The sequence below is a fragment of the Sesamum indicum genome, linkage group LG4, assembly GCF_026168435.1.
Source record: "Sesamum indicum cultivar Baizhima isolate 11 linkage group LG4, ASM2616843v1, whole genome shotgun sequence".
NCBI lineage: Eukaryota > Viridiplantae > Streptophyta > Magnoliopsida > Lamiales > Pedaliaceae > Sesamum > Sesamum indicum.
In genome coordinates this window covers 17,750,160-17,775,885 of record NC_142660.1, presented here as the reverse complement: position 1 = coordinate 17,775,885, position 25,726 = coordinate 17,750,160, and the positions used below count along the sequence as shown (strand labels likewise).

General features: G+C 36.1%; 1 protein-coding gene across 4 annotated transcripts; it reads right to left on the bottom strand.

Moving 5' to 3' along the window:
- Positions 1-721: 721 nt before the first annotated feature.
- LOC105161025 (ubiquitin C-terminal hydrolase 12) lies at positions 722-22,957 on the bottom strand. 4 transcript variants are annotated; one of them, XM_088879386.1, is made up of 33 exons: positions 22,751-22,957; positions 22,487-22,596; positions 22,302-22,368; positions 21,949-22,096; positions 21,704-21,861; positions 19,923-20,188; positions 19,630-19,848; positions 19,401-19,509; positions 19,206-19,321; positions 18,789-18,887; positions 17,535-17,644; positions 17,051-17,125; positions 16,612-16,690; positions 16,373-16,519; positions 16,228-16,308; positions 16,029-16,148; positions 15,439-15,561; positions 12,873-12,950; positions 12,676-12,764; positions 12,205-12,313; positions 12,058-12,126; positions 11,791-11,901; positions 7,562-7,617; positions 7,275-7,452; positions 7,078-7,179; positions 6,897-6,968; positions 6,518-6,583; positions 4,540-4,605; positions 3,566-3,652; positions 3,333-3,449; positions 3,139-3,213; positions 2,939-3,025; positions 722-1,164 (listed from the first exon to the last, which is right to left on the bottom strand). In XM_088879386.1, exons 2-33 carry the CDS (start codon positions 22,499-22,501, stop codon positions 1,123-1,125), a joined length of 3,336 nt encoding a protein of 1,111 aa, XP_088735512.1. In that variant the 5' UTR covers positions 22,502-22,596; positions 22,751-22,957; the 3' UTR covers positions 722-1,122. The 4 variants fall into 4 exon arrangements, with proteins under 4 accessions (XP_088735512.1, XP_011076881.1, XP_011076882.1 ...); XM_011078579.3 differs by lacking the exon at positions 22,487-22,596 and having other exon boundaries at positions 22,302-22,371; XM_011078580.3 differs by lacking the exon at positions 22,487-22,596.
- Between the last annotated feature and the right edge of the window lie 2,769 nt (positions 22,958-25,726).

Sequence of the window (25,726 nt, the reverse complement as noted above, 5' to 3'; positions counted from 1 at the left end):
TTTAACAATAATATTCATAAACTACATATTTTCTAAAAGAAGTAATTGTAAAAGCACGAATATTTTACTGATAATTTATACAAAAATTAAAAAAAATTCAATTTTTCAACCCTCCACCAGACCTACTATCGATCAAACTAAAAGAAATAGTCATGGGACACAAGCACAGATATCTTTTGTATAATTAAACTGAGCACTCAACGCTCTAATAATCTTAAGTTCGAATCACCAGATGATGTTCACTACCATATTACTAGTTCCTTTATATTTAAAAATAGATGGTAGAAAAAGAATAAATTTCATTGGCACCACTAAGGCCAGGTTCAAATATAACTTCCTATCCTTTGAAAAATTACAAATATACCCCTTGAAATTATTGTAATTACAAATACACCATATATGGAAAATGATGTCCATTACTCAAGATGAGGAGTATTTGTATATTTAGACCTAAAATTAAGGAGGGTTCAATGCAATCTACCCTAGAAAGAAAGAGGAAGAACAATAGAAAAAGATTTCAAGATACAAGCCATTACTCCTCTCACCAAGATGGTCAACACTTGGAATGAAAGTAGGCAATCAAACTAACCCATAATTATTTGTTTCAAAAAATCATGCAGCTTTGCCATATAACTCTGAATCTGTATATAGGATTTATGGAACTAAACAGAAGAAGCGCCACTCCACACTGAATGAGTGACTTACCAATGATAGCTCTATGTAAAGATCAAACATTGTACATTAGCTCCCATCAATATTCACCTAAGTATCACCAAATTCGAGGGGGAGAGGGGGGGCGAGAAAGGAAAAGTCAAAAACACAAGCTATACCCGCTATACATCCCCACCCAAAACCTTATGCATCTCTAATTACAATGAAAATCAAGATGGAAATGTTACCTATGAACCCTCAAGAAAGTATAGGTATAGAGGCAAAACCTCGTTGATTTAGAAATATGGACAGGCTGAAAAACGCTCCATGCCATGCGCTGTAAAACCACAAACGTACCAAACCGCTTTTGACACATACATCAACTCGGCCCTCAGATCAATTCTATTGCACTTTTTGCTACAAATTAACTGCTGGAGCTTGTTGGACATATGATGCATCAGTCTCTATGTACTAATTGTAGATTCTAACAGGCTTCTCAAATGTGTGCCGATTCTGCAACATCAAGGAATAACCAGTCAGTGAGAGAAGATAAATCAGAAGACTGGAGGAAAGAACGTAACCAAATATCAAACATGGGATCCCAAAACGCAATGGGATTTAAAATATTTCTTATGCTAGATACAGTTTAGTGCTCAACAGCAAATTCTAAATTCTACCAGGCAGACCATGCATAAACTATGATATGAAGATAGTTAGCTCTAGCTCCAGAAAGAAATGAATTAATAAGTTTATTACCCTCATGTTTTGGACTAGTTACAAAACCATCCCTCTGGCAAACATAAATAGATTTCTTGCAACCAAGGGTCAGTAGAAAATTCAAATACACTTTAAACCAAAAACCTAAAAAATGATGCAGAAAGTCCGAGACATGAAAAGACATAGTGAACATGGTCATCAGTTCAAAGCATACTAAATTCAAGTATAGTGAGCTTGACCCACACAGCTTAAAACTCGAACAACAATTATATTATAAAATATATAGTAACCACCAATCAGAGTTTCTCCAATTCGCAGACGGCTTAGATTTACTTAATATTTAATACAAATCTAACAAAGAAGTTAAAATAAAAGGTAATTTATCAATCATCATTTTTTGGAGGGGACACCAAAAGTACTCATCTTCATCCACGCCCTCTTCCCTAGAATTCACCTCATGAAATCTCTTCTAGGGCCACCTCATTCACCACTCCATGCTAATGCCTCAACAACTCCACTGCTTCTCCCACCCCTCTGTCAGCGGCATTTGGCACCATTCTTTCAACACCAACCTCTTAAGCCCCGACAACAAGCCACCCACTTCTTCCCACTACCATTTCTCCTGCAATAAAAACACATGCATACTCCCATCTCTTAGAACGCCAACCAAAAACTCCCCCATCTAACTGGATCATCTCCCCAACACCATCCACAACACATTTTGAGTATTGTCCTCACACTGGCCTAACAAGACACACTAAAGGCCCCAGCTAATATGTAAAGTAGCCCAGGGAATCTTGGATCTTTTGTCAGATTGAATCCAAAGATTAACAATGGTGGATCCTTAATAAAGAATCAGGTTTGGAACCTTATGAAAATAATCACTGCCTTTTTTGCCAGCTTGATCCCCAATTATAACGAGAATTTGAGTGGATTGTGAATTTGAGGTACATGATGAGGCCACAATAATATGCTTCACGAAATGATACAGCTATATTTCACAGTACTCTTAACAAAGCTCATATAGAGATATCTGCAGAGAAGGGAGTAATGAGTTTGATGTGGACGGGATGGCTAAGGGCAGTTTGTGCGCACAATGTATAACTCACAAACATTTAGCTAACACAAGATTGTCTTGATTTCATCCTAATGCTGACATCATCTTTTCAGTGACAACGGACGCATGGAAGGTAATTAGTCAAGCAATGTCAACAGCAAGGAAGGTATACCCATAATTTCAAAATATAGATTATGAGAATTGTGATATCAATAAACAAAGATGGTGTAACTAACCCTAGAAGTAAAGAGTTTCTATGATTAAAATCTCAATATGAGAGTTGGAATCAACTTCTTCCAGGGCCATGCTTACACAAGATGCCCGATGTACTAAAAGCTTTACCTAAGACCAGAAGCTGCTTGGGAGATGAAATAACTTAGAGCTTAACCTATAGAACTGGAGTAGTAACAAGAAAGAAGGGAAATAAGATCCTAGTTCTCAACCATGTATTACTATAGGAGTACCATAGTTACAGGTCCAAGTAAGATAGTTTCATACATGTACATATCTTACCTGGTTGGCTGCATACGATCGTTTTGGAGCATTGTCAGAGTGCTCTAGTCCAAGGTACTGCTCCCAAGCACCATAAACATCTCTTCTCTGGAACACAGGATTACAATCAGAAAGAGTAACATAATCAACTACATCAGGATAAATGCAATAAAGCAAGCATGCATGGGAAGAAAGAATGTCACTGTAAGAAATATCAGAACCTGAAAGCGACTGGATACAATGTCCGAATCTTGAAGATACTCGGGCCGACCCAAAGACAAAAATGCAAATTTCCACTAGAAGAGATTGAGAGGTTTCAGGAGTTGGAAATCAAGAAATTGTGTTAAAGAAGCACTGATTCTCCATTCTACTTTTATATATAAATAAGGCAACTCAAGAAAAGAATTCCACAAACCTTGGAGAACTCCTCATCTGGAACATGCAACTTTTTTTGTATTCGCTTTTTAACTTCAGTCAGAGTCTCGCCCTCGTGAATGACCAAGAAAAAGGGATCTCCAAAATTTTGCACCTGCTGCAGGGAGATGAATACAAAAAGCCACTTGAATGTCATTTGGATTAAAGGAAATGAACAGAACAGAAACCACATTCTCTTTTTGATTTGGAAGATTTTTTCCAGCATAAACTTACAACTTGATTCTGAGCAGTATCTTTCATAAAATGGTACACATGGATCAAGCGATCATGAGGCCCAAGGTTTTTCTCCTCTTCAGGAATCTGCAGTGAAGAGAAAACGGAAAATATTTTGGAAAAGAACAAATTAATTTCTCTCAGTCACACCTTCATCCAAAATTTGCTTTTCATGTTTATAATAATTCCCAAGTATATTTTCTTCTATACAGATATTGTAATTATAAAGAAACTCCTATCAGCATGAGGGAGACAAACTAAAGTACATCAGGAACAAAACACAGAATGGTTACAGGAGAGAGAGAGCTGTTCATGTTTACAATAGTTCCCAAGTACATTTGTTTCTATAAAGATATTGTAATTAGAAAGAAACTCCCATCAGCGATAAAAAGACAAATTAAAGTACATCAGGAGCAAAAACAGAGAAAGCTCACAGGAGAGAGAGTGACAATAAAGATAAGGTAGAAAGAGATGTTTGGAGGAATGGGAGAGGAGAAACAAAGTTAACCATTAATTGATAGGTATTCTTCTTTAAGCTGCCGTGCTTATATAGCAAGATTATTTTATGCCGCAATTATCCCTCCCTTACTTTATTAAACATCATTGAGTCTTTTAGCGAGGACAATGTACCCTAACTCCACCACTGGGTTGGTGAGACAGTTCCATAATCACTAGGTCTAATACCCTACGAGGGCATTTACCCTATGCTATGTCAGCCAATACAAGAGATAATATTTGAATTATGTAAAAATTAAATCAGTTACTCTAAATTCAAGTGTGAAAGAAGCAGCATCATTGATCTTTACTATTATAGGAAAATCAATATTTATACAGAAAATCAAAATTCCAGTCCATCATATATAAAATTCAGCAGCAGTGTAACCTACTGCCACATTCATGGATTGAGTACAAGATCAAAAATGAAAGATTAGGAATAAAAAGAAAAACATACTACAATGTGATAGTCAACTTACCTCCTCTGCACGCAATGTCCAGTATTGATCATTTATGTTCTCAATCTTTTCTTGCTGCGGGAAAATCTGCAGACAAGGGGGAAAATGATATTTTTTGAAGAAACCCACTAAACAAAAACTGTATTAACACCACCTTAATTTCATCAAAGGATGTGCAATTGCACAGAAGCTGAAGAATCTAACTTCGTTGATGAATGTGGTAAGAAAGTACAGCAATGAGATACGAGGTCTTTCTACCCCAAAGTCTCATCCTCTGTTATGGGTGTTTGGATGACTGATAAATTAGGCTAAGAACAATACATAAATCCTCACTGACACTTGTTATTCATACGAGCTAAATATTTTCACATTCCACATTGTCAACTTTCCTTCTCTCCAATCACAAGATTGGAAAATGATCTGAATTTCCTTATATATCCTAGTCGAGCCACTGGTATTTCTTCTGTACAGACCGAAAGAGGCCGCATATTGGTAACTCATAGAAGCAAAAGGCTAAATTCTTCTCTGTTGGTTAACAGCATTAGCTCTCGAAGAAAGCAATCTTGTTTAAAGGGTTGCCAAAGAAGTTCCAGTGAGGCTTGAAATGAGCCAACACAGGCCAGCTTTTGTGGAGTATGGAACTCTACCCTATGATTAGCTGAATCTATCCATGGGCTTCTCCCACACTAATCTCACTATTGTTATTCTTAAGAAACAAAAAAGATCTTGCTAACCAATAGCTAAAGTTCATTACAGTAGTTGATTTGTTTGCACCAACAAAAGTCAAGAAATAAAGGGGAAAAGAGAGATTGGAATGACACTCTTTCACAAAATATTCCTCAATTATTTCAAAAGATAACTAGACCTCATATATGTAAGTATTGCAGTAGAACAAGCACTAATTAACATGAGAAAGGGTTGCCCAAAGGCTTTATCCCCAAGCCAAGTCTGAATCATTATTTTGTTTGTGCCAAAAAGCTTGATCCATGCATTTTCCAAAAGGCAAAATACTTGTCCAAGACCAATAGGCTGGAAAAAGTTGATGCTCGCCTACAATGAACAGCCCTACTTGAGTGCAGTGATAGGGGGAGCGCAGCCATTAACTGACGGATCAGGATCACTGAGTCGGTTCAGCGGCAATATGTCTAGGTAGGATATTGATTCAAACTTTACCACCACCTTCAATCCTACATTGTAAAAATGCTTGCTCTACGTCCTTGCTTTCCAAGCATACAGAGAAATTATATTAGCCATTTCAAAAGGCATGTGGATACTGGTTGCTCATAAAAGAACTGCATCAAGATCACATCTTTGACAGTATTGTAACAGTGGTAGATGGATCCAATAGAAATTCCAGGGCGTGCACTTAATGCAAGATTCAGTGAAACTAGCAAGGTTAAGAAACGCAATGGTAAATGTAGAAGTTCAAAAGCATAGCTTATTCAGTTTTCAATTAAGGGTACTAACAACCACTCTGTATCAGCCATAACAGGTTAACATTATCAATCATAAAGATTGCTTTTCTTGTATTCAGAACCTGAGAAGATCCAATATCCAACAGGTAACTGCCTGACAATCCAGTACGAAAGAAGACCTCATAGGAGAAAAACAAAACTCGAGCACAAGGAAAATAATGAGATTTGCTTAGCTATGCAGAAAATATATGAACCAAATACACAGCAGCTAGTAGTGCTGGATTTCAAACTTAGGGTTGGTAAAACATGTCTGAAGGCAAGTGAAAGGAAAAGGTAGAAATTCACAAGTGCAGGAAATAATGATGACTATATACAAGTTCTTGAGACTGGAATTAAAAGTATCAGCAGAAATCCCAGATGAAAATGCTCAATCATTCATCAAAACCTGTTCTCTAAGATAGCAACAGAAGAAGACAGAGTATATGGCTTTGCAAGGACAAGAGGTTCTCCAACAAAATGTATCATGTTTGTATTACTACAAAATGATGCCCAACAATAATAATATAATTTGCAGAATTATTTACCTTATATATCTTATGATAGAAAACCTCCAGCAATCTCAGTTCTGCATCTGGATGAGATAACTCTACCTGCCATAATCAGAATAAATATGAGATTCTTTCACCTCTAGATATTTAATGGAACTTTTCCAAAACATGACTAGAAGCACAACATTTTGCAAAATAATTTGCAAGAAATAAGATGTTCAGCAAGGAATTTGAAAAACAGATCAAGAAAAACTAATGTGCCATGAAAGTCTTTAGAAAGACGGAAAATCCATTATTTCAGGGGATCATAGGTAGAAAAATAGCTTTTTTGAATTGCCATCAGGGGACAGCCTAGTTTTCATGCTTTTCTCAACTATTGTTACTCTACACTGAACAGAAAAATTGCAAGGCTCACCTTAGTCTTGAGATCACTAATGACGTCCCCTACAGTGCTCTGTTTCGGTAACCTGATGGTATGAATGACAACCTGAAAAGTGTTGATTAAAAAAATGAATTACGGTGAGGAAGTTGGTATATACACATCAGAGCGGGTGTATAAAACAAAAAGTCAGAACAGGTACTGGAATAACACTCACTTCGTCTTTGGTGGCATGATGGAAAGCGACTTTTAGAGTTTTAAGGCCTTGCAGTTCAGGTAAAGGGATATCCAATACCTCATAGTATAATATATCCGAAATCTGTAACAGACAAGGAAAAGATGTTTTCAATAGACAAACAATGACAATAGATGTCAACCAGCTCTCTAATCCATTGCACCAACATTATAACTTACCTGGTTGTAGTGAACAAGCATGTCTGTAAGTCGTTCAGCTCCTCGGTACTTAATAGGTTGAGGCTTTGGTTGCTGCGAATAGCAGTTATGAGAAGTAAGCCGTATTTTAGATGGATCATCCAAGCCAAGATGGCGGGCAACACTTTCAACAACTTCATCATAGTTGTTATGTTTTGACCTGAAAATTATTATTTTATTACTAACAAAATTTCACAGAAAGGATAAAGAACAGCTCAACCACAAGCAATATATCATAGAATTCAAAGTTTATGAACCAAGATTCATACAGTTCTAGACAAAATTCATCTTCCTTCGGCTTCTCCAGTGAACGGAAGCGAACCACCTATGAACCATCAAAATAGCTACTTAACATGTGACCAGGGGAAAAAAAAGGTGAATAGAAGTTACAAAGATAAACAGCATTAGCACAAATCATTAACTCATATAATCATCCTCAGTGTTTTATAGTCTACTGGTTAAATTAACCGAATTTTTGCTCTCCAACTTTTCCTACCTATAAGAATAAGCTATTACATTAACAAGATTAAATGTAATATTCCCACTTCCTAGTGGTCTCCTTGATGATGGAAAATGATGCAATTTATGATATTTGAAATTCTCGCATACAATACTTGTTGGTTGCTGATCAATAAATGAGAAAGGACGCTCACATAAGAGTTAGTCATAAATTCAAGAAGAATCACACGGAAAGTTGGAAACCTCCCAAAGGCTTGGTGAAATTACCAAAACTCTATCTCTTGCATAATCACGCCTAGACCCATCCCAATGTTTGCCGAGAAATTAGTAAACGGTATGAGTGAAAGGACAATTTTCCCCTCCAGTATACAGCCAAAAAAGGAAAATTCTATCAAAATGATAAAATTCTATTTGGAACAAAATCATGTCTGCCTATGATTTTCAAATTTAAATGACTTTATTTATGTGTATCTACAGACATACACATACACATGCAGACAGACATCTCTCTCTATCTACACATACAAAATCGGTGCATGCATATACAACACATTGTTATATAGAGTACATTATGACGAAGGTCTCATATAATTAAGAATATTCCTTCATTGTTTGATACCAATACACCCATGATGTTAGAAGAAATTATGTAATCCTTGGATGGAGGGCTAGAATCGTCAATTTTGCCATTGCTCTATTTTTTCTTTTTTAAAAAAAAGTTAAAAAAACAATGCCCATCTCTTTTAATCCATGACAGATCAGGATGGCTACCAGGACTAGTGGTTCCCAGCTGACCAGTCATAGTTTTCCCTGTGGGCCTAGTGTAGTCCAAGAGTCTAAACTCAGCTTGCTCTTCTACCCGCCTCCCCTTCAGTCAGGTCATTAATCTTCCTCTTTCATAGGGCCTACACAAGTGGCCCAACAAAGAGGCACAGTAATGCTATCTTTCTTTCCATTACGAACAACATGCTTCGCTTGCACCCTCCCAGTATCCACTAGCGCTCGTGTCCAGAGCGAAGAGAATGCGAAAAAGCACCACCGAAGCAGCATAAGCAGGCTTCTATTGCTACATAACAATAAAGGAGGAAGAGGATTCAGTATTCCTTAAACTACTCTTCCACAATGGTTCTGGAAAAATTCATATCTAGTGAGTAGGATCACTTGAAGGCCCAAACTTTCACTCATGCAATCGTGATTCTACAGTAAGCACCTCGTTCTCCTTAAACTCACTGTGACCTTAGTCCTTACCTTAGAAAGAAAAACAAAGATCTCACTGTGACCTTAGTCCTTACCTTAGAAAGAAAAACAAAGATCTCACTGTGACCTTAGTCCTTTCTTCATTCTATTTAAATCATTTATTTTGGTATATGGAATACCTAGGAATTCTCTTGTCTTCCCATTCCTCTAGCTCTCCTTTCGCGTACACGCATGCGCTTGGCGCTCTTGCCTTTTCCAAGAGGAGTTTTTCCCCTTCCTCGTCTCTTCACAATTCATTATATGCGGAGACTTGCTTTTGGTACCAAGATCCAGACCTTGAATCCAGGCCGTTGCATCACTGTCACCTCTAATTCAGTCAATAGAAAGACCAGCACAACTACTAGTGTAAGGTGACCATAGGGATCAGAGTTTGCTCTGTATTGAGCAAAGGAATGGAAGCAAGAACATCCATCCTAAGGTCACAAGGAAGAATCATAAGTAGCGGAATGGAGCTGTGGGCTCTACGAATATCTTCTAGAAACAATAGCTAAGCTCAGTGAGCAAATTCAAGTTCACAATAAGGAAGATGGAATGCTATGAAAGTGAAGCGTACTTTGCATGCTCTTAAAGTTCTGTATTCTAGTCCTTTTTCTCCCTCCTTCCAAGTGTCTATGTTCCTCTCCCTAGCTACCTGTGTTGTTGGTCAAGTCTTCCCCCTCTCATTCTTGGTAAGAACAAGCTAGCCTTACTTTTCGTCACATTCTAAGGAGAATGAGCAAAGAAGACCTTACCTAAGCGGTTAACCTATGGGCTTAAACTGTGGCCACTTCTCAAGAGGAGTCCTTGCGATCTTGACTTTCAATCACCTGCAGCGAAATCCTATCCAAGAAGCTAGGGGATCTTTCCATTTTCTGGAATTATCTAGAATTTTTGGATTCGTCATTCATATTCATGAGACGTATAAAAAAATTGTGAAAAAAAATGTCCACTTAGCCCATAAACAATTTCAGAAGATTTAAAAAGTAGAATTAGAAATTATAGTCCATGAGAGCATAAGAGCATTTTGTTCAGTTCATCTCAAAAAAAGGATGAAACCTAACGGAGACTAACAACTTGGCAAATTGTTGGACAGCCATTCAAATCATGAGGGTATTGGTACTTTCCCAAATAACAAGGAGGTATCTATATGTATATGTCAAACCTCATGAGCTCGATGTAATTTACCTATTATAATATTCTACGAATATTATACATATTAATATAATGTATATCTATATCTATATGTTCACTTTGGGTACGCCACGTACATTTTGGAGCAAGACTTGGCAAGTGTTTCAAGAATTGTGGCGGCTTAGGGGGTTGGCAGCACGTGAGCTAGGTGAGGTTGGGATGGGTACTTGGAGGTGGATGTCAGTGGGTGATGTGGGTGGTAGAAAGTTAGGCTGGGGACTATGTAACTTATGAGGGATCTTGATGGGACAGGCAGAAGAGACAGGATTGTGGGATTAGGATGTGGCACAAGATACAGTGATGTGTGTTGTTTGGGGCATGGTGGGGTGCAGACCGTGGGGTTGAAGAAGAAAAAGAAAAAAAGAGAAGGCTCTCTTGTAATATTTATTTCATTAATAGTATACTTAAAATAATCCATTTATTTTTTTCTCTAATATATGATTAGTTAGTTGAGTAGTTAATTAATTAAATAACATAACTAAAAGTAAAAGTTAAGATAAATTGGAAAAAATATGAGAGAAAATATTAAAGTGTTTAAAACATAACTTCAGTGATTAATTTCTTCTTTCATATGAGATGATTATGGCTTCAAAACATTTTAGATGTTAAAACTTGAATATATTGGTTTATGATATGAGAAACTTAAAAATTGGATATATTGGTTTATGATATGAGAAACTTAAAAATTGGTTAGAAAATGAGACAGCATTTGATATCTTTTCCCATATAATTTGAAAGATTATAACTTCCTAATAACAGTGTTGAAATATAAAGCCAAAAATTTTAAAAGAACTAAAATTTAGGAGTCTACTTAATGTGAAGAAATGGTAAAAATGATAAGCATGAAATTTATAAATTAGTAAATAAATTTAGTTGAAATTTCAACTCCTGTGAAAATATTATTTAGACACACTGAAATATTTTCTAGTATCAAGCATACCCCATTCATTTGGAAGGTACTTCCGCCCAAACTACCAAAAAGTTAAAAGGGTACACTTTGATTTCCAACTCTTTCTTTGATAAAATCAGCTTATCCCCAGCAGTAATTTGTTGAAGTGGGAATTTGCAATAAAAACATCATCAGCAGAGGGGTGCCAAAACAATTGGCGAACCTAGATTGAATTCTTTTAGTAATTTGAACAAAGCTGAAGGGTGTCCGTGTAATTATCCCCAACACTTACAAATCAAGCCCTTCCATAAATAACTTTCTCCTCAACCTCAGTTCCAAACCTACAATTATCCAGCATTTGAATTAATGGCTCTCCTGACTTGAAAAGCAGAGTCAGACTACAAGAAAGAACTATCTTCCCGACGCCTCATTCTCTCTAATTTGAAAGTTCACACTAAAAGTTGAAGATAATAGAACTACCAACCATGTAAGAATCTCATATTGCTTTTATGATCCACATGGATCAACTAAATTACAACAAATAGACATTATTTCTCAACATCAGTTCAATAAGAAGGTAAGCTTATAGATGATAAAGGACCATGCAATACTCATAATCGATTTCCAAAAGACCGCTGGTCCATATAAAGGAACACCAGAAGAAAGAATGATCATTTCAAATCCAACCAAGTCCATAAGTTAGTTAAACCATTAAGAGTATACCTGGCGATTATGCACATAATCCAAAAATGCAGGGACGGTAGGATATCGGCACTCTTCACTGTTCTGACCTTGAGGGCATTTTTGGAAACAAATGATATCCCCATCTTCAAGCTGCAAACAAGGGAAGGGCCAGAGGAAACAATCATAGTCAGGCATGGCTCATAAAAATTTTCATACAAAATAAACCTGATTGACTTATTTTAGGAAAGGACAGAAATTGACGGGTTGAAGGAAAAAGGTATGCAGTAGGTCATGATAACAGTAAACCTGACTGCCACGAAAGCTAAGCTTCTTATCGATGTGTTCACACATGACACTAGGTTCAAACTTAATTTCCTGCAGATAAATGTAGGGGTAAGAAATGGTGGAAACTTTCAGAACTTCTAATTTTCGACAAAACAGGGAAGAGTTCACCTCAAAGAGTTCAATTTCTTCGTCAGGAGCAAAGCCTGCCATTTCATTAAGCTTTTTCAATATCTCCATTGGCTTGCCATTGCCTTTTACAAAAAGCCGTCCAACATACCTAATCACCAACAATAAACTGTAAGCAGATGAAATTCTGCATAAGCAAGACAGGTGACATAAAACTGAGATTTGGATCTTGTTTTTATAGCAATATTGCACAGTTTTTAGCTATTGATAATCAACAGTTAAAATTCTATATAAGCGCTTAGGCACAATTCAATCTCATTTCCGAGTAAAGCATCCTATTCCGACAGATTGAGAAGATCAGATTCAGATCTGTCCATTGCATAGGGTAGGTCAAACATATTTTAAAATAAATGAAAACTTACATGTTGAACAACATTCAAACATAATAAGGACCTATACTCTACAATGGCAATGTCAGATATAATGATATACTTAGCACATAATAAGCCATACCGCAGTTTCTCCTCAATTGGATCATAAAGTTTGAAAAACAAAAGAATATCCTCCTTAGTCTTCTCCAGTGGAGGAATAGGCTGCATATCCTACATTAGTTTTTATGGACATAAAGGGAGAGAACACAAGTCAATGAGCAAGGAAAATCATGTAAAAATCAGCAAAAATGAAGATTGAATGAGTGATTGGCATCTTACTAATCCAAGTTCTACTTCCAAAAACAACTTTAGCTCAGCATTATTTGCTTTGTTGGATACTTCTCTTAATTGACCAACCTGACCGTTAAAGCAAAAAAACATAAATATATGCAAAATATTCAATGACTAAAAGACAACACAAACGAAGATAGCAACGACAAAACTCAAAACCGTACAAGAAGATTTGCGGAAACAAAACATTAGTAAAATCATGGGCAACATTTTTGAACCAAGTAGCCAAATAACCCACAATCTGGTGAACGTCTACAATTAAATTGCCTATACATGTAATGGAAACAATGGAACCAAATTTCCAGATATTAGCACCAGCTACAGTCTTTATTCTTATTCATTCCTCATCCAATCACATTAGGGGATGATCTCATCATAGATATTGTTGTACACATCTTTCGTCCCTTCCTAATTCATCAGTGTAAGCAAGAGAATATAACCATACGAAAGAATCTATTTGTATGGTAGCTGAAGAAGGCATGGTTTCGGTTGTGCTTAAGCAACTGGAATTTTACTAAATTTGAGAATGCCAAGATAGTGTTAGTACACACATACTCTGCTTCTGCTTCAATATGAACTTATAGGGTTTCATCAAGATACTGAATACCTATTACGATATCATGCATCATTTCCAGTCTTAGTTCTCCCTCCATAACCACTGTTCGGCACACGAAATACTAAAAATTTTAAGAAAATTCACCAAGATGCCTCAGCCCTTGCAACAATTCAAAATCAAATTTACTCTACTTTAGTGTGTTCAGGTAATAATCAAAATCAGTTGAAAGATAAGGAGGATAAATTTTATTCACTCTTACCAAGCTGCATGGGGCAATTTTGGAATTTAAATATAATTGGGTCAAAGGAAGGGAGTAAACATAAAACCAAAACAACCAGGGATAAACTAAGAATAACCATCAGATGCACACAATACAAGAAACTTCTGCCGCAACAGTATATGCGATGATTCTCTCATTCCTTTGAGATTAAACTAATTTTAAATATCACCAAGTCCTTGCAATTCACAAAGTAATACTAAAATCTAAGAAGACTAAATGACCTAGGGCAAGAATGATTCCATTAATTTGCACAATGAAAGTAGGGACGGGAAGGAAGACACTAAATCTAGGATGAGTTACTTCCCGGGTTAATAATAACTCAGCTCCTGCAGTTGAACTCTTTTAACTGTCCAAGGAACACAATGCATCCGTGTGTGAGTAGAACACCTTACCAACGGGATAACGCCCTTATAGTCACAAAACTATCACATAAGCTCAACTTTTCGAGCCAAGTATCACCAGGTCAGAGGGTAACCAGACAAATGGGTATGGTTTTCAAGTTAGTTATGTTGCAGTTGCTCAAATGATGTTATTTGGTTCAGGTAACACACTGTCTCTCTCCTCAGAATATATCACTTGTGTAATGAGTTAGGATTTGCATATGATATGAATATATACAGACCTTTAGACACCAAAACACATCAAAAATCAGTACATATGAACATTGCCCAAACTCCTCTTTCCCACATTGACAGAACCGTTCGAATTCTAAGTGGATAAATACAACCTCAGGATGGTTTTTCAAAATTTCTTCAGTTTTGTTTCTAACATCCTTCTGTTCAACTATCAACCCTTCAATGAGCTAACCTCTATTTAATCCACACATACATCATTTTGATCTCATCCCCAAAAAGAGTTTCTCTCACAGAAAAGATCAGCCTAGAGTTGCCATCAACCTATTGGACTCAGAAAAGTATCCAAAAAATAAATAAATTATTGCAAACGACATTCCTTTATCAAATCAAAACCCAATTTTCACAACTTAAGCACTCAATCCCAAATTACATCACATTACACCCTTTTTTGGGAGTTCATCCAAATTTTCCCAGAAAAGACCTCCTAACAAAGACCTCTTTTCTGTTTCACCTAGTCAATGAGAGTAAGATGGTATCTGAAAAAGACAAAAGCCAAATTCTATATTAGTTGACAAAGTATCAACATCAAGTAAACACCGACGGTACATTTAGATCTTTGATCTAAGTGAAACCAAGACCCAATATAGCCTTAAGAAGTACCAAGAGGCAAAACATACTTCAAACCAGCTTTCATCTCGTCATCATCAACAAACTCATTTCTCCAAGTACTACTTGCATTTACAATAACGGCATCATGTGACATAACTCAAGCATTAAAATTGCAATCCCTCCATCACAATTTTAAAATTAAATTGCCTACACTACGTAAACTCAAGATTTTATGGAAAAAATCTAAAGTGGAAAATGATATAAATGTATTCGTAAAGTTGCTCAATGTACATGGTATACATGCACAATATGCAAGGACAGAAGGTTGACAAACAAACATTTTCTTATTTTAACTGAGATTAATCTGAAAAAAAATGAAATATTCTAGAGAATCATCTATGTCCAAATAGACCATAAGAGATCGAGGGCTCTTCAATTCCCAATACAGGGTTTAAATTAATTCTCATAACTCAAGAGCACCGGCCAAGGTGAGACAGAGCAAAAAGTATATAAATCAAATAAAAAACTACGTACAGACTGAGCTTCCTCTTGAGGTGTTAGTGGCCGATTTGGACGGTATGTATGATTTTGCCGCTTTGCCCATAACCAGAAGCGTTGAAATTGCACAGGTATTCCAAACTCCTTGGCAACTTCTTCCTGCAAATTGACATGATAATAAGATAAAGAAGCCAATTTCATGCTGAAATTGTAGTTCATGTATCTCAAAAGCAATCATCCCTCTCCCCTCAGAAAAGAAGGGAATTTCATGCATCATGTTAAAACTGCCAATCAGGTTAACAAACTAAATCTTTTTAAGTACGAAACTCCGCTAACCATGCTGAAACCTTAGACTAGCTAAATCTGCATTTCTGAATTTCCAGTTCCTCTTTCAGTTAAAGGAATATCACTTTTGATACATGAAAAGAGTCACCATAAACTCAACCAACCATATTCTACCTAAGGTGTGAACTGGCAGCAGCACCTCAACAAATTAAGAGAACCCAATTATGAAGGTACATTTATGGGGCCAACTCCTTCCACTTTTTGCACACAGTTATCAGTGAATCTAACCCAAAGAACATAAAACAAAAATCTACAGAAAATACAAGACGTTGTAAGGATACCTTAAAAGTATTAAAAGGTAACTGCTTCTGAATACGAAAATGGCGAACTTTTTCATGATCCACAAGATCAAAATGTATCTCCTTTCCAATTTGTTCAACTAGGTCCTCATCACGAGCAACCTATAAATAGAATCCAAAAAAAAAATTTCTTTCATGTGTAACAACTGGAAAAGGACAAGAAAAAATAAAACTGACAAACCTTGATAATTGTGTACAGATGTGCCTCAGCTTTTTCCTTTCTCTTTTGCTCCTTCTCTTCCTGCTCTTTCTTTAACCGTATCTGGATACAAATCCAATGAGTTGGAAACAAATATTATCAAAAAACAAAAAGTTACAAGTCTTACCCTTAGATGTTCTGCTATGTCCTTCTCATCCACATTGCAAATTATTTTCTCCTTGTCGCTTTCACGTATATAAACAAGCATGTAGGCATTTGAATATTTTGTAAATTTGAATGGTGAATTGTTGAATCCAGGGTTTGTCTGCGGTAGCTGCACCAGTGAGGAAATGGTGAGAATAAGATAGAATGCAACCGCAAGCCGTTATGTTATAAATCCTTCAAGCAGGTAACGAAAAAACCTACCTCTTCTTCACCACCATATTGCTCTTCCAGTGCCCTCTTCATGTCTTCTTTGGTTACACGTTCATCATCAAATTTTAGCCTAAAGCAGAAAACATAGGAGCTGTAACCAACATAACATGCAACTAAAATCCACATTCTACAGGATATGTAGGTGATATCCAAAAGCTGAAGCAGTGATAAGGAGTCAAATGTAGAGTGCAAGCATGACATGTAAACCACCAGCAAAAATGACCAGCTCAAGAATGCGATGAAGAAGCATCGATAAGGCAAATTCATAATAAAATGCGTCATAACATTCTCAAACCACCGTAGCACCACTGAAAGATTCATCATGCATTTCAAAGACAATGAAAATATCACGCACACACAGAAGGAAAATAGAAACAAAAGGGAAGACAGGAAAGAAACACGACGTAAAACTTGTAAACACAGTACATACCATTGATCAGAAAGGGTTGGCCTGATATAAGCATAATAATGTCCACCATGAACTCCACCACTATGAACCAGAACACTATAAACAAAGACAGCAAAATTTAGTACTAGAAGTCATGTGTGTTAATCTCTGCTGCAGTTATCAAAACGTCATTTACTTAACATGCATAGAACCAAAAAAAGGGAAGGGAATAAGAACCAAAATCACCAGCAGGACATGTGGGGGCAAGAAACAGATGCGAAAATTTAATGATTATCTCAAGCTTTAATCAGCATGAAGATCCACCAACTTAGCACAGTAAACAGGAGCAGGTGCAGGTGACAGAATACATAACAAGAATCATGAAAGCAGCTTTACATTCTCAGGAAAGATGAGGAAATGTAATAAGTAACAAAGCACATCCAGGTATATTTTTTATCAATTCATCTCATAAAAACAAATAACCTGATAAAGCATCCAATTGAAGTACACGAATGGAAGAAGATACCTATGAAGAGTGTATAGGTTGCGAACACTCCTATCTGCCTCAGGAGATAAATATTTTCCATTCTCTCTATCAAGATCAAGTTGCAAAGGGAACTCATATCGATCATTTATCTGTTTAATCAAATATAAAAAGTAATTGTGGTTAATGTCTGGATAGGTGACGATGAATATGAGATAAAAGTGTTCCACAAAAAGCCTTTTCTAAGCAACTTAGGCCTCTTTGTTTGTGTTTTCATTTTCAAAACAGTACTTAAAGAGACAACCATGTTTGTTTATATGTATTTTCACTGACAACATATTGGTTTGCCACCACAGTTCAATATAAAACACAATACCATTAACTAATCCAAGCGCATTCTCATTTCACATGAAAACCTATATAAAATTGAAAATACATATTTTCCATTGGAAGCTGAAAATGGAAAATGAAAACACAAACAAATAGGCCCTAATTTGCATTGCACGAAAAAATAGATCAAGCTCCAAAATGTTGGTAGAAGAAAACCACAGTAACCAGATAAAATAAATCTTTTGAGTCATCTTGGACCTTGGCCTCCATTTTCAAATCAAAACTCTCCATTCAAAACAAGAACAACGACGAGTGAAAGTTTCATGTCCAGGAAAACTGCACTTAAGATCACATCTCCACAGAACTTGTAGACAACTAAAATATCCAACTAAAACGGAAATTAAATCCAGATCATAGATTGATCCACGGAACATGAATGCAAATTTCAGAGAGTGGTTAAAGAAATAGTTCACGGATCAAAATATCTTGTAATGATCACATTACAAGCAAGTTACGTTTCCAGAATTGTATTAATGATCCAGGTTCAGATCAGTCTACAGTTTTTTTACTATACAAACATTGAGAAATGTTAACAACAATACTGTCAGTTGGATCGAAGTTACATAACTGTGTCCAATTTTTACAACTCCATTAAATCCTAGCATGGTAGAAGAGAACAAATCACGCATGAACATCCTCCAACTGTTCGTCAGTGCCAACAGTGGAAACTATAACTCTGCTATACATTTTGATCAATCACGAAAAACTCATTTACCTCAACAAAAAGCACTGAACTGTCAGCCTATACAATTGTGATATGAGGGGGGTAAAAGAAATCTTAAGTACCATACTCAATGAGACCTAATTCAGAGCCCAATTTATGGATAAACAAATTAGAAGCAAATATTGTATGGATACATAAGCATACAGCTAAACCAACAAGAGGGCTTCTAATTGGCCACTTACCTTAACCATAGTATCGCGAACAAAATCATATTCAAATCTTTTTAACTGAAGCTGAAGAACAGGAGGGAAGTCAATGAAAAGGACACCCTTCCTAGCATCCTGAAAAGCATGCAGTTACCTCAGACATGAAAATGAAAACACAAATCCTATAAGTAATAACAGAAGGCAGAGTTGCTTTTGGTAAAATTATAAGCAACAAGCTTTTCAAGAGATTTTCTAATTAATATTTATCTCAGCATTGCCCTTTTTTCTCTTCTTCCTTTCCCCCGTTTTGAATTTTTCTGATGACCCGCAGAAAGATTTGATCGGTATTTGATAAGTTTTGATCAGTTGCCAAGTTTTAATGCACCAAAGTGCAGTGTTTATGCAACCTGCTCCCAGGTAAAAAGCAGATGAAGAAACTAGAAGAAAGTCAACCTGCAATCCATATTGTTCAGCATGATACTTGTTGTCACCCTCAAGACGTTCCACTTCGACATATTTGTCAAAAGAAGCATAGATATCTTTACAGCCTTTGACGTCAAGCTGCAGATCTGAGATGTAAAAAATTATCAATAGATGAAAAACAGCATCATGATGTGAAGTCATTCCACTTGGGTGGTAGAGGCATACCATAAAATGATTCCTTTCTTGTTGATTTGTAGTCCACATTAATACATTCTATGTAGTTCATATGGTGCCCTTCAAATAACTGTTGTATTGTGCCCTCTACCACTGTTCCCTGTAAAAACAACAATAGTAAAATAAGCATCCAATTCTGCAGAGGCAAAGGGGTAAAAAGATGTAACTTTTTTGTTTCATTTATTTATGGCTAGGAAGCATAAGCTATTAGACATATTACTTTCATTTTGTCTTCAAGTTTTTCACAAAGGACTCTGTTCAGTTCTTGAACATCATGCTGCATAAAAGAATCATATGTATCCCAACCAAAAGACTTTGTCAACTCCTTAGTTGCTACACTTGTATCACTGTACTGCAGCTTATAGAATAAACTCTGCAGAGCCAAAGGGATGCTTCCAGATGGGTTATCATTTTCTGTGGTCGGCATGTGGTATACAGCCTGCAACAGAGTTCAAAATTAGGGCTTTCCTCTGAAATGTTAAATGGGAGACAATACTACACTCATCTGCCAACCTTTCTGAAATATGGAATATGGTATAATGTCTGGAGGAGAGAGTTCATATAACACGTAGCACCCTGATTCTTGAGGCCGACATAACCTGTCTCTTTTTTTGAGTCGTGTGACCAATAATCAACAACTCTGCGAACGGCAACGTCAGCCTCAACTATACATGTATCATTCACAAGATAACCTCGACCAGGATCATAAAGTTCACTAAGAGGCATGAATGAGGTGAATCCCCAATCACTTTCTCTAGAATTGAACTGATGTTGTGTATCTGCAGAATTGAGTTTATCAAAAACCATCACCCAACCAGCAATTCTAAAGTATCAGTTATAAGAAACTAATCATAAGCCTGAGCAAATAGCAAGAAACCAGGAAGTAGGAAGGAGCAAGGATAGGACATCCATACATATGTTCAACTGAGTCAAACACATGCATATGAACACGATCCATTAAACCAATTAATATTTATATGTAGCAAATAGTTAGAAAACTATGCTTATCAAGCAACTAGAGAAAACAATGGTTAAGGCCAGGATTTATGTACTCAAATACATGTCCCTTCTCCAATTTCAAGGCCTAGACACCTTACAATGTCCTACACTATGATAACCTATCCCTTTTTCCACAAATTCAGTGATTTCCCACACCATTGGCAAAGAGGCAACTACTCCTCAAAAACAATCCCCATAAAGACAAACTACATAAACATATTTCTCAATATTATCTTTCAGAACAAGCAAGGCTGACATTAACCTCTTCATTATCATATGGAATTAATGTCCAAGGACCAAATCAATCATTCAGACAAACAAAAAACAAAGGCAATAACATGAAGGCAGTAAATAACATGTTGACCAATTATCTTCTCTTGTTATTCCTAAATATAAACAGACAGGATAGGTTCCAAAGCTGAATGCTAAATATAAAGGAAATCAAATGGTTTTTTATTTCTAAGGTGTAAACAAGTATTCATGGAGGATACCGAATATAGTTCAGAACAAAAGGTAACAAAAACCCCCTTCCCCAAAACAAACACAGAAATGTAGGACATATAAGCCAGTCCAATATGCACATACATGTGTGCCCATCCATTTTAGAGAGATACAGTTGTATCTGAAAAATATACTAGGCTGGCTCATGACAATCTCCCATGACTAATGAAACAAGTATATCAGTACGAAGAAAAGCACTACTTATGAAATTCTGGAAAATGGAAATACCAGAGGCATATCTCAAATAACACAAACGGGGGACCAAAGAAAAACAAAAACAAAAGGTAAGCCAGCCCCTGCATGAGAAGGAATTCTAAAAATCATACATAATGATAACAGGAGCTAAAGACAAACAAGATGCTTTTCCAGGTGGCAGCAAAGTGTCATTTATCTTGCTGCTAGCTCTAGTAAAACAGAATAATTATAATAAAGGGAGGCTCAGTCAAATCTTCATTTAGAGAAAAGTTGCAAAAAAACCAATTACCATGAGCTGCAAGTTCTACTTACTCTGCGTGATGAGTCTTTTATTCAGTCATACAATTACTAAAGATTGAATAGAAAGATGTCATACTTTTCTACAGATCTTTATGTTTTGTTTGACTCACTACTATAATCATATAATACCCAATAGATATTATGGATCATCTTAATAAGTGTAGCAATGAGTAGCGGAATTTGGACAAAAACCAATGAAATACCAAGAATATCAGAGTTAGTATGGCAGCAACTTATTTTACCATTTCAATAAATCTCCAAATGGAATATTGGATGTGCAACTGCTGGGAAAAGCTTACCTTTCCTTATTGTATATTTGTTCTGAATTTGATTGACAACTGACAAACTGAACTGTGCATATCTGCTCCAACCATAAGGTAGATTTCCAGAGTCTGCAACATCTAGATACATTGACAAATGGTCAACATTGTTCCCTTTCGGAAATATAAGCACTCGCCTGACGAAAAAAGAAGTATTTTGTGTCAGCTCCAACATAAACAACAAATCCATAAAAGACAATGTGGAAAAACAAAAGATAAAGTACCATTTATATCCTCCCACAAGGAAAACTTCAGAATACTGTTTTTTCACATTCAACTTTGAAAAGTTCTCAATCGTCCACGTAAACCGTGCTGATGGTGGATCATCAACTGCTTGCGTCTCCACTGTATTTGGCGGTTCCCCAGAGGCAACTGAATAGTACAAAAGTTATGAACCCCCAACCAAAAGGGAGGAAGAAAAGCCAGTCAAATCCCAGAGCCCTCAAAAACAAAGGCATTCCATAACAGATGGCCACAACAATAAAACCTAAAATTACCTAATTCAGAGAATCAAACAACAAACTCTCACGAGGAAGTAACATAAAAGTGTTTCTACGAGTAGGTAAGGCAACACTACCTTCCATGGGTTGAGGCCCTTCAGGCGCAAAATCAGCATGGGGCACCAGCATTTCGTCATCCTCTGTCTGCTAAAGAAAGAAACCAAAACCAAAACCAAATGTCAAAAACAATGGATCTAATAACCCTCCCCATGTGTACTGTTCCCAAATCCAAACCCTAAATTAATCAATTCCATTCATTAACCAGTATGTTCCGCATCAACTCTCAAACCCCTAAAACCAAAATCAATGCAAAACTCAACATTCCATTGCCAAAAGATCGTCTGAACTCCACAGAAAACGCTAATCCAGCTACTGAATTGGATACAAAGAAAAAACCAAAGGCCAAATCAAATAAAAGAGAAACCATTAACTAAGTCAATCACACAAAAGCGGCGTGTACTCACACCACCATACGTACATGTCCACGTATCATAAAACAGGGCATAAACAGGAAAAGATTACGTACATCGATTGGCGGAGGGGTGAGGAGAGTCATGGAGAGCAAATTAGCGCCGAACGATCGGTTAATCGGAGACAAACTGATAGAAGTCACACGAATTTCTGCGGTTTTGTGTGTGTAGAAGAGAGAAGAGAGAAGAGAGAAGAGAAGACGGAGGGAGAAAGGGGTTGTAAGTATAAATCAAGTACTGATCGATCCAGAGAAGAAAATAGTTGGGGCGTGAGAAGGAGGTTCAAATTCCAGGGGTAATTAGGGTATTCGCGACCAGAAATTCAAGTTTAGTTTTACCCCATGCCATGCTGCACGCAGTAAATTCCCTTTTTTACTCTTAGCGTGCCTGAATTTTTAATTTTTTATGATTGACAATTATATTATTAAATAAAAATATTGAAACATTAATTAAGAATTTAATATAGCATTGAGAAGTTATATTTTACAAAAAAAGTAACAAACACAAATGAATAATTACTTTTTACGGATAATTACACTCCCCTCCCCTAAAGTTTAGTGTACTTACATGTAGATCCCAGTGGTTTGGCAAATTGCATCTAGCACCCCTAAGGTTTGCTTCCGTCTAACAAATAAGTCCATATATGAGTCAAAAATTCACTAAATTTGTTGATATTAATAAAAAAAATGAATGAAAATTGATATTTACCCCCGATTGGCTTATTATTGATTTATTGTAGGTCAAATAATTTTTTCAGACTAAATTACCCTTATAACTGTGACATATACCTCCTCACATGCATTAGCGTGAAGACGTATGGGGGTAATTTGGTTATAAAAAAATTTATTTGACCTGTAATACGTCAATTATGGGTAAACATGTAATTTTTTTCCAATTCTTTTGTTAACATCAGCAAATTTGGTGAATTTTATCTAACGGAGGGACTTATTTGTTAGATGAAAGCAAATCTCAGGGGTGCTAGATATAATTTACGTGTAATTATACCAAACCTCAGAGGAGGAGAGTGTAATTATCCCTACTTTTTATATGATGAGTCATTTTATTATAGGAATAATTGTACTGTCTTCCTTTAAAGTTTAGTGTAATTATATGGAAATTTTTGGTTGTTTGAAATATTATATCTAATACTCATGACTTTTACTTTCATCCAATAAATAGATCACTCCCTTAGTTAAATTCATAAAATTTGTTGATATTAGCAAACAAAAAAATTATATGTACTCTTAATTGACTTACTGCTGACTTATTATATGTCCAACAAATCTTTTCTGACCAAACTACTTTTATAAGAGTAAAGATGCACCTCCTGCGCATGTGAATATGTATAATAGTAATGTGACAGAAAAAGATTTGTTTTACCTTCAACAAGTCAGTAGTCAATCGAGGATAAATATGGATTTTCATTCAATCTTTTGCTAATATCAACTAATTTCATAATTTTTGACTAACGGAAGAATCTATTTATTGGATGGAAACAAACGTCAATAGTAATGCATGTAACCACATAAAGTCTACATATAATAATATCAAATCTCAGGGAAAGGCGGTATACTTATCCCTTTAGGCCATTTATTTAATTGAATGATAGAATAAACTTGAATTAAATTTAGGATAAAAAAAGAAATCGATATTGATAGTATTAGTTTACTTTGATTTATTATTGTTACGGGATACGAGTTTATCCCGTGTTTTGATTATATTGCTTCAACAGATGGAGATTCTGTAGATGTGCTAGTAGAAAGGTGTGTCGTTCCTTTGAGGAAATTACATATCCAAAAGAAAAACACATTTTTATAGTGTTTGTCTCAATACATGAAATTAAAAGGCAGGGATGATATTCTAGTATGTCCCTTTGAATAGCTCCACCAATATGTGATAGGAGCAAGGTGGTCATTCTTGGCCTTTTGAAGAAGCAGTTCATATGGGACTAATGGAGTGTTTGGAAAAACTTCTACTTTTAGAGAAGTGATTTTTATAGGATGTTAATGTTAGAATAAGTGACTAAAAGTCAATTGGATTGATGATTTTCAAAACTATTTACCAATCTTTATTAATGTGATACTAATTGATTAATGCAGTAAGCAGTTATCTGTGGCACTATGTATTTGAATGTGCTTACTGTTTACGTTGAACTGTGTTAACGTCACAACGAATGCCCATAGACCATTGGATAAACCGTGTGAGTTGTGCATTGGATGGCAACTATGAAGTTAACTTCTGAGGGTTGGTCTGAAATGTTCAAAGTCAAAAACCCCGAGACTGGGCATCGAGAACTCTATAAAGATTTACACTAAGTATTACATTTATTGAATGAGTGTCGTATTTAATCGACGACAAGTGTAGGTCGTCTATGCAATTTTAGTGGGTTGATTGACCGACTGAACTGACTCGCCTGGAACATCATATGAAAGCCTTGGAAGCTTGATTAGTATCGTTGGAATTCCCCGACTCCGATAGTATGGGGTAGTGTTATGATTTGAGGAGTCATGGTGGTTGCATACATATGATGATTGTGTCTTTAATTTAGCGAGAAATTACCATGTCTTCAATATGGTCATTACAAGCCATATCCAATACACTCGGAGTACGCAATGAGAACAGTGGATTCCAAGATAGAATCCCTCCCCTGTCAATATATGACACATATGTCTCATAAAATCTTATGTGCTCTGAGATTGTTTAGACTCTTTAAATCTATAGTCAGAATGATTGATCGAATAGGGAATGATTTTCTATGTCGATCAATAGAGTAAACATTCTCGATTATAAGCATAGTTGCCTAATTTAGGATGAGGATCAATGCATATCCTAAATATTCGCTCTATATTCACCTAATCTCGAGTGCTATAGACCGTTGCTAGATGGGCGTTTATGATTAATGGTTGATAAAAAATAATTAATTAAATTAGATTTGAATGAGAAATTGTGTTGGACACAATCCTAAAGGTTTTCTTGAGGGTGACCTAAAGAGTCACACAAATCAATATAGAAGTGATGGAATTAATTTGAAA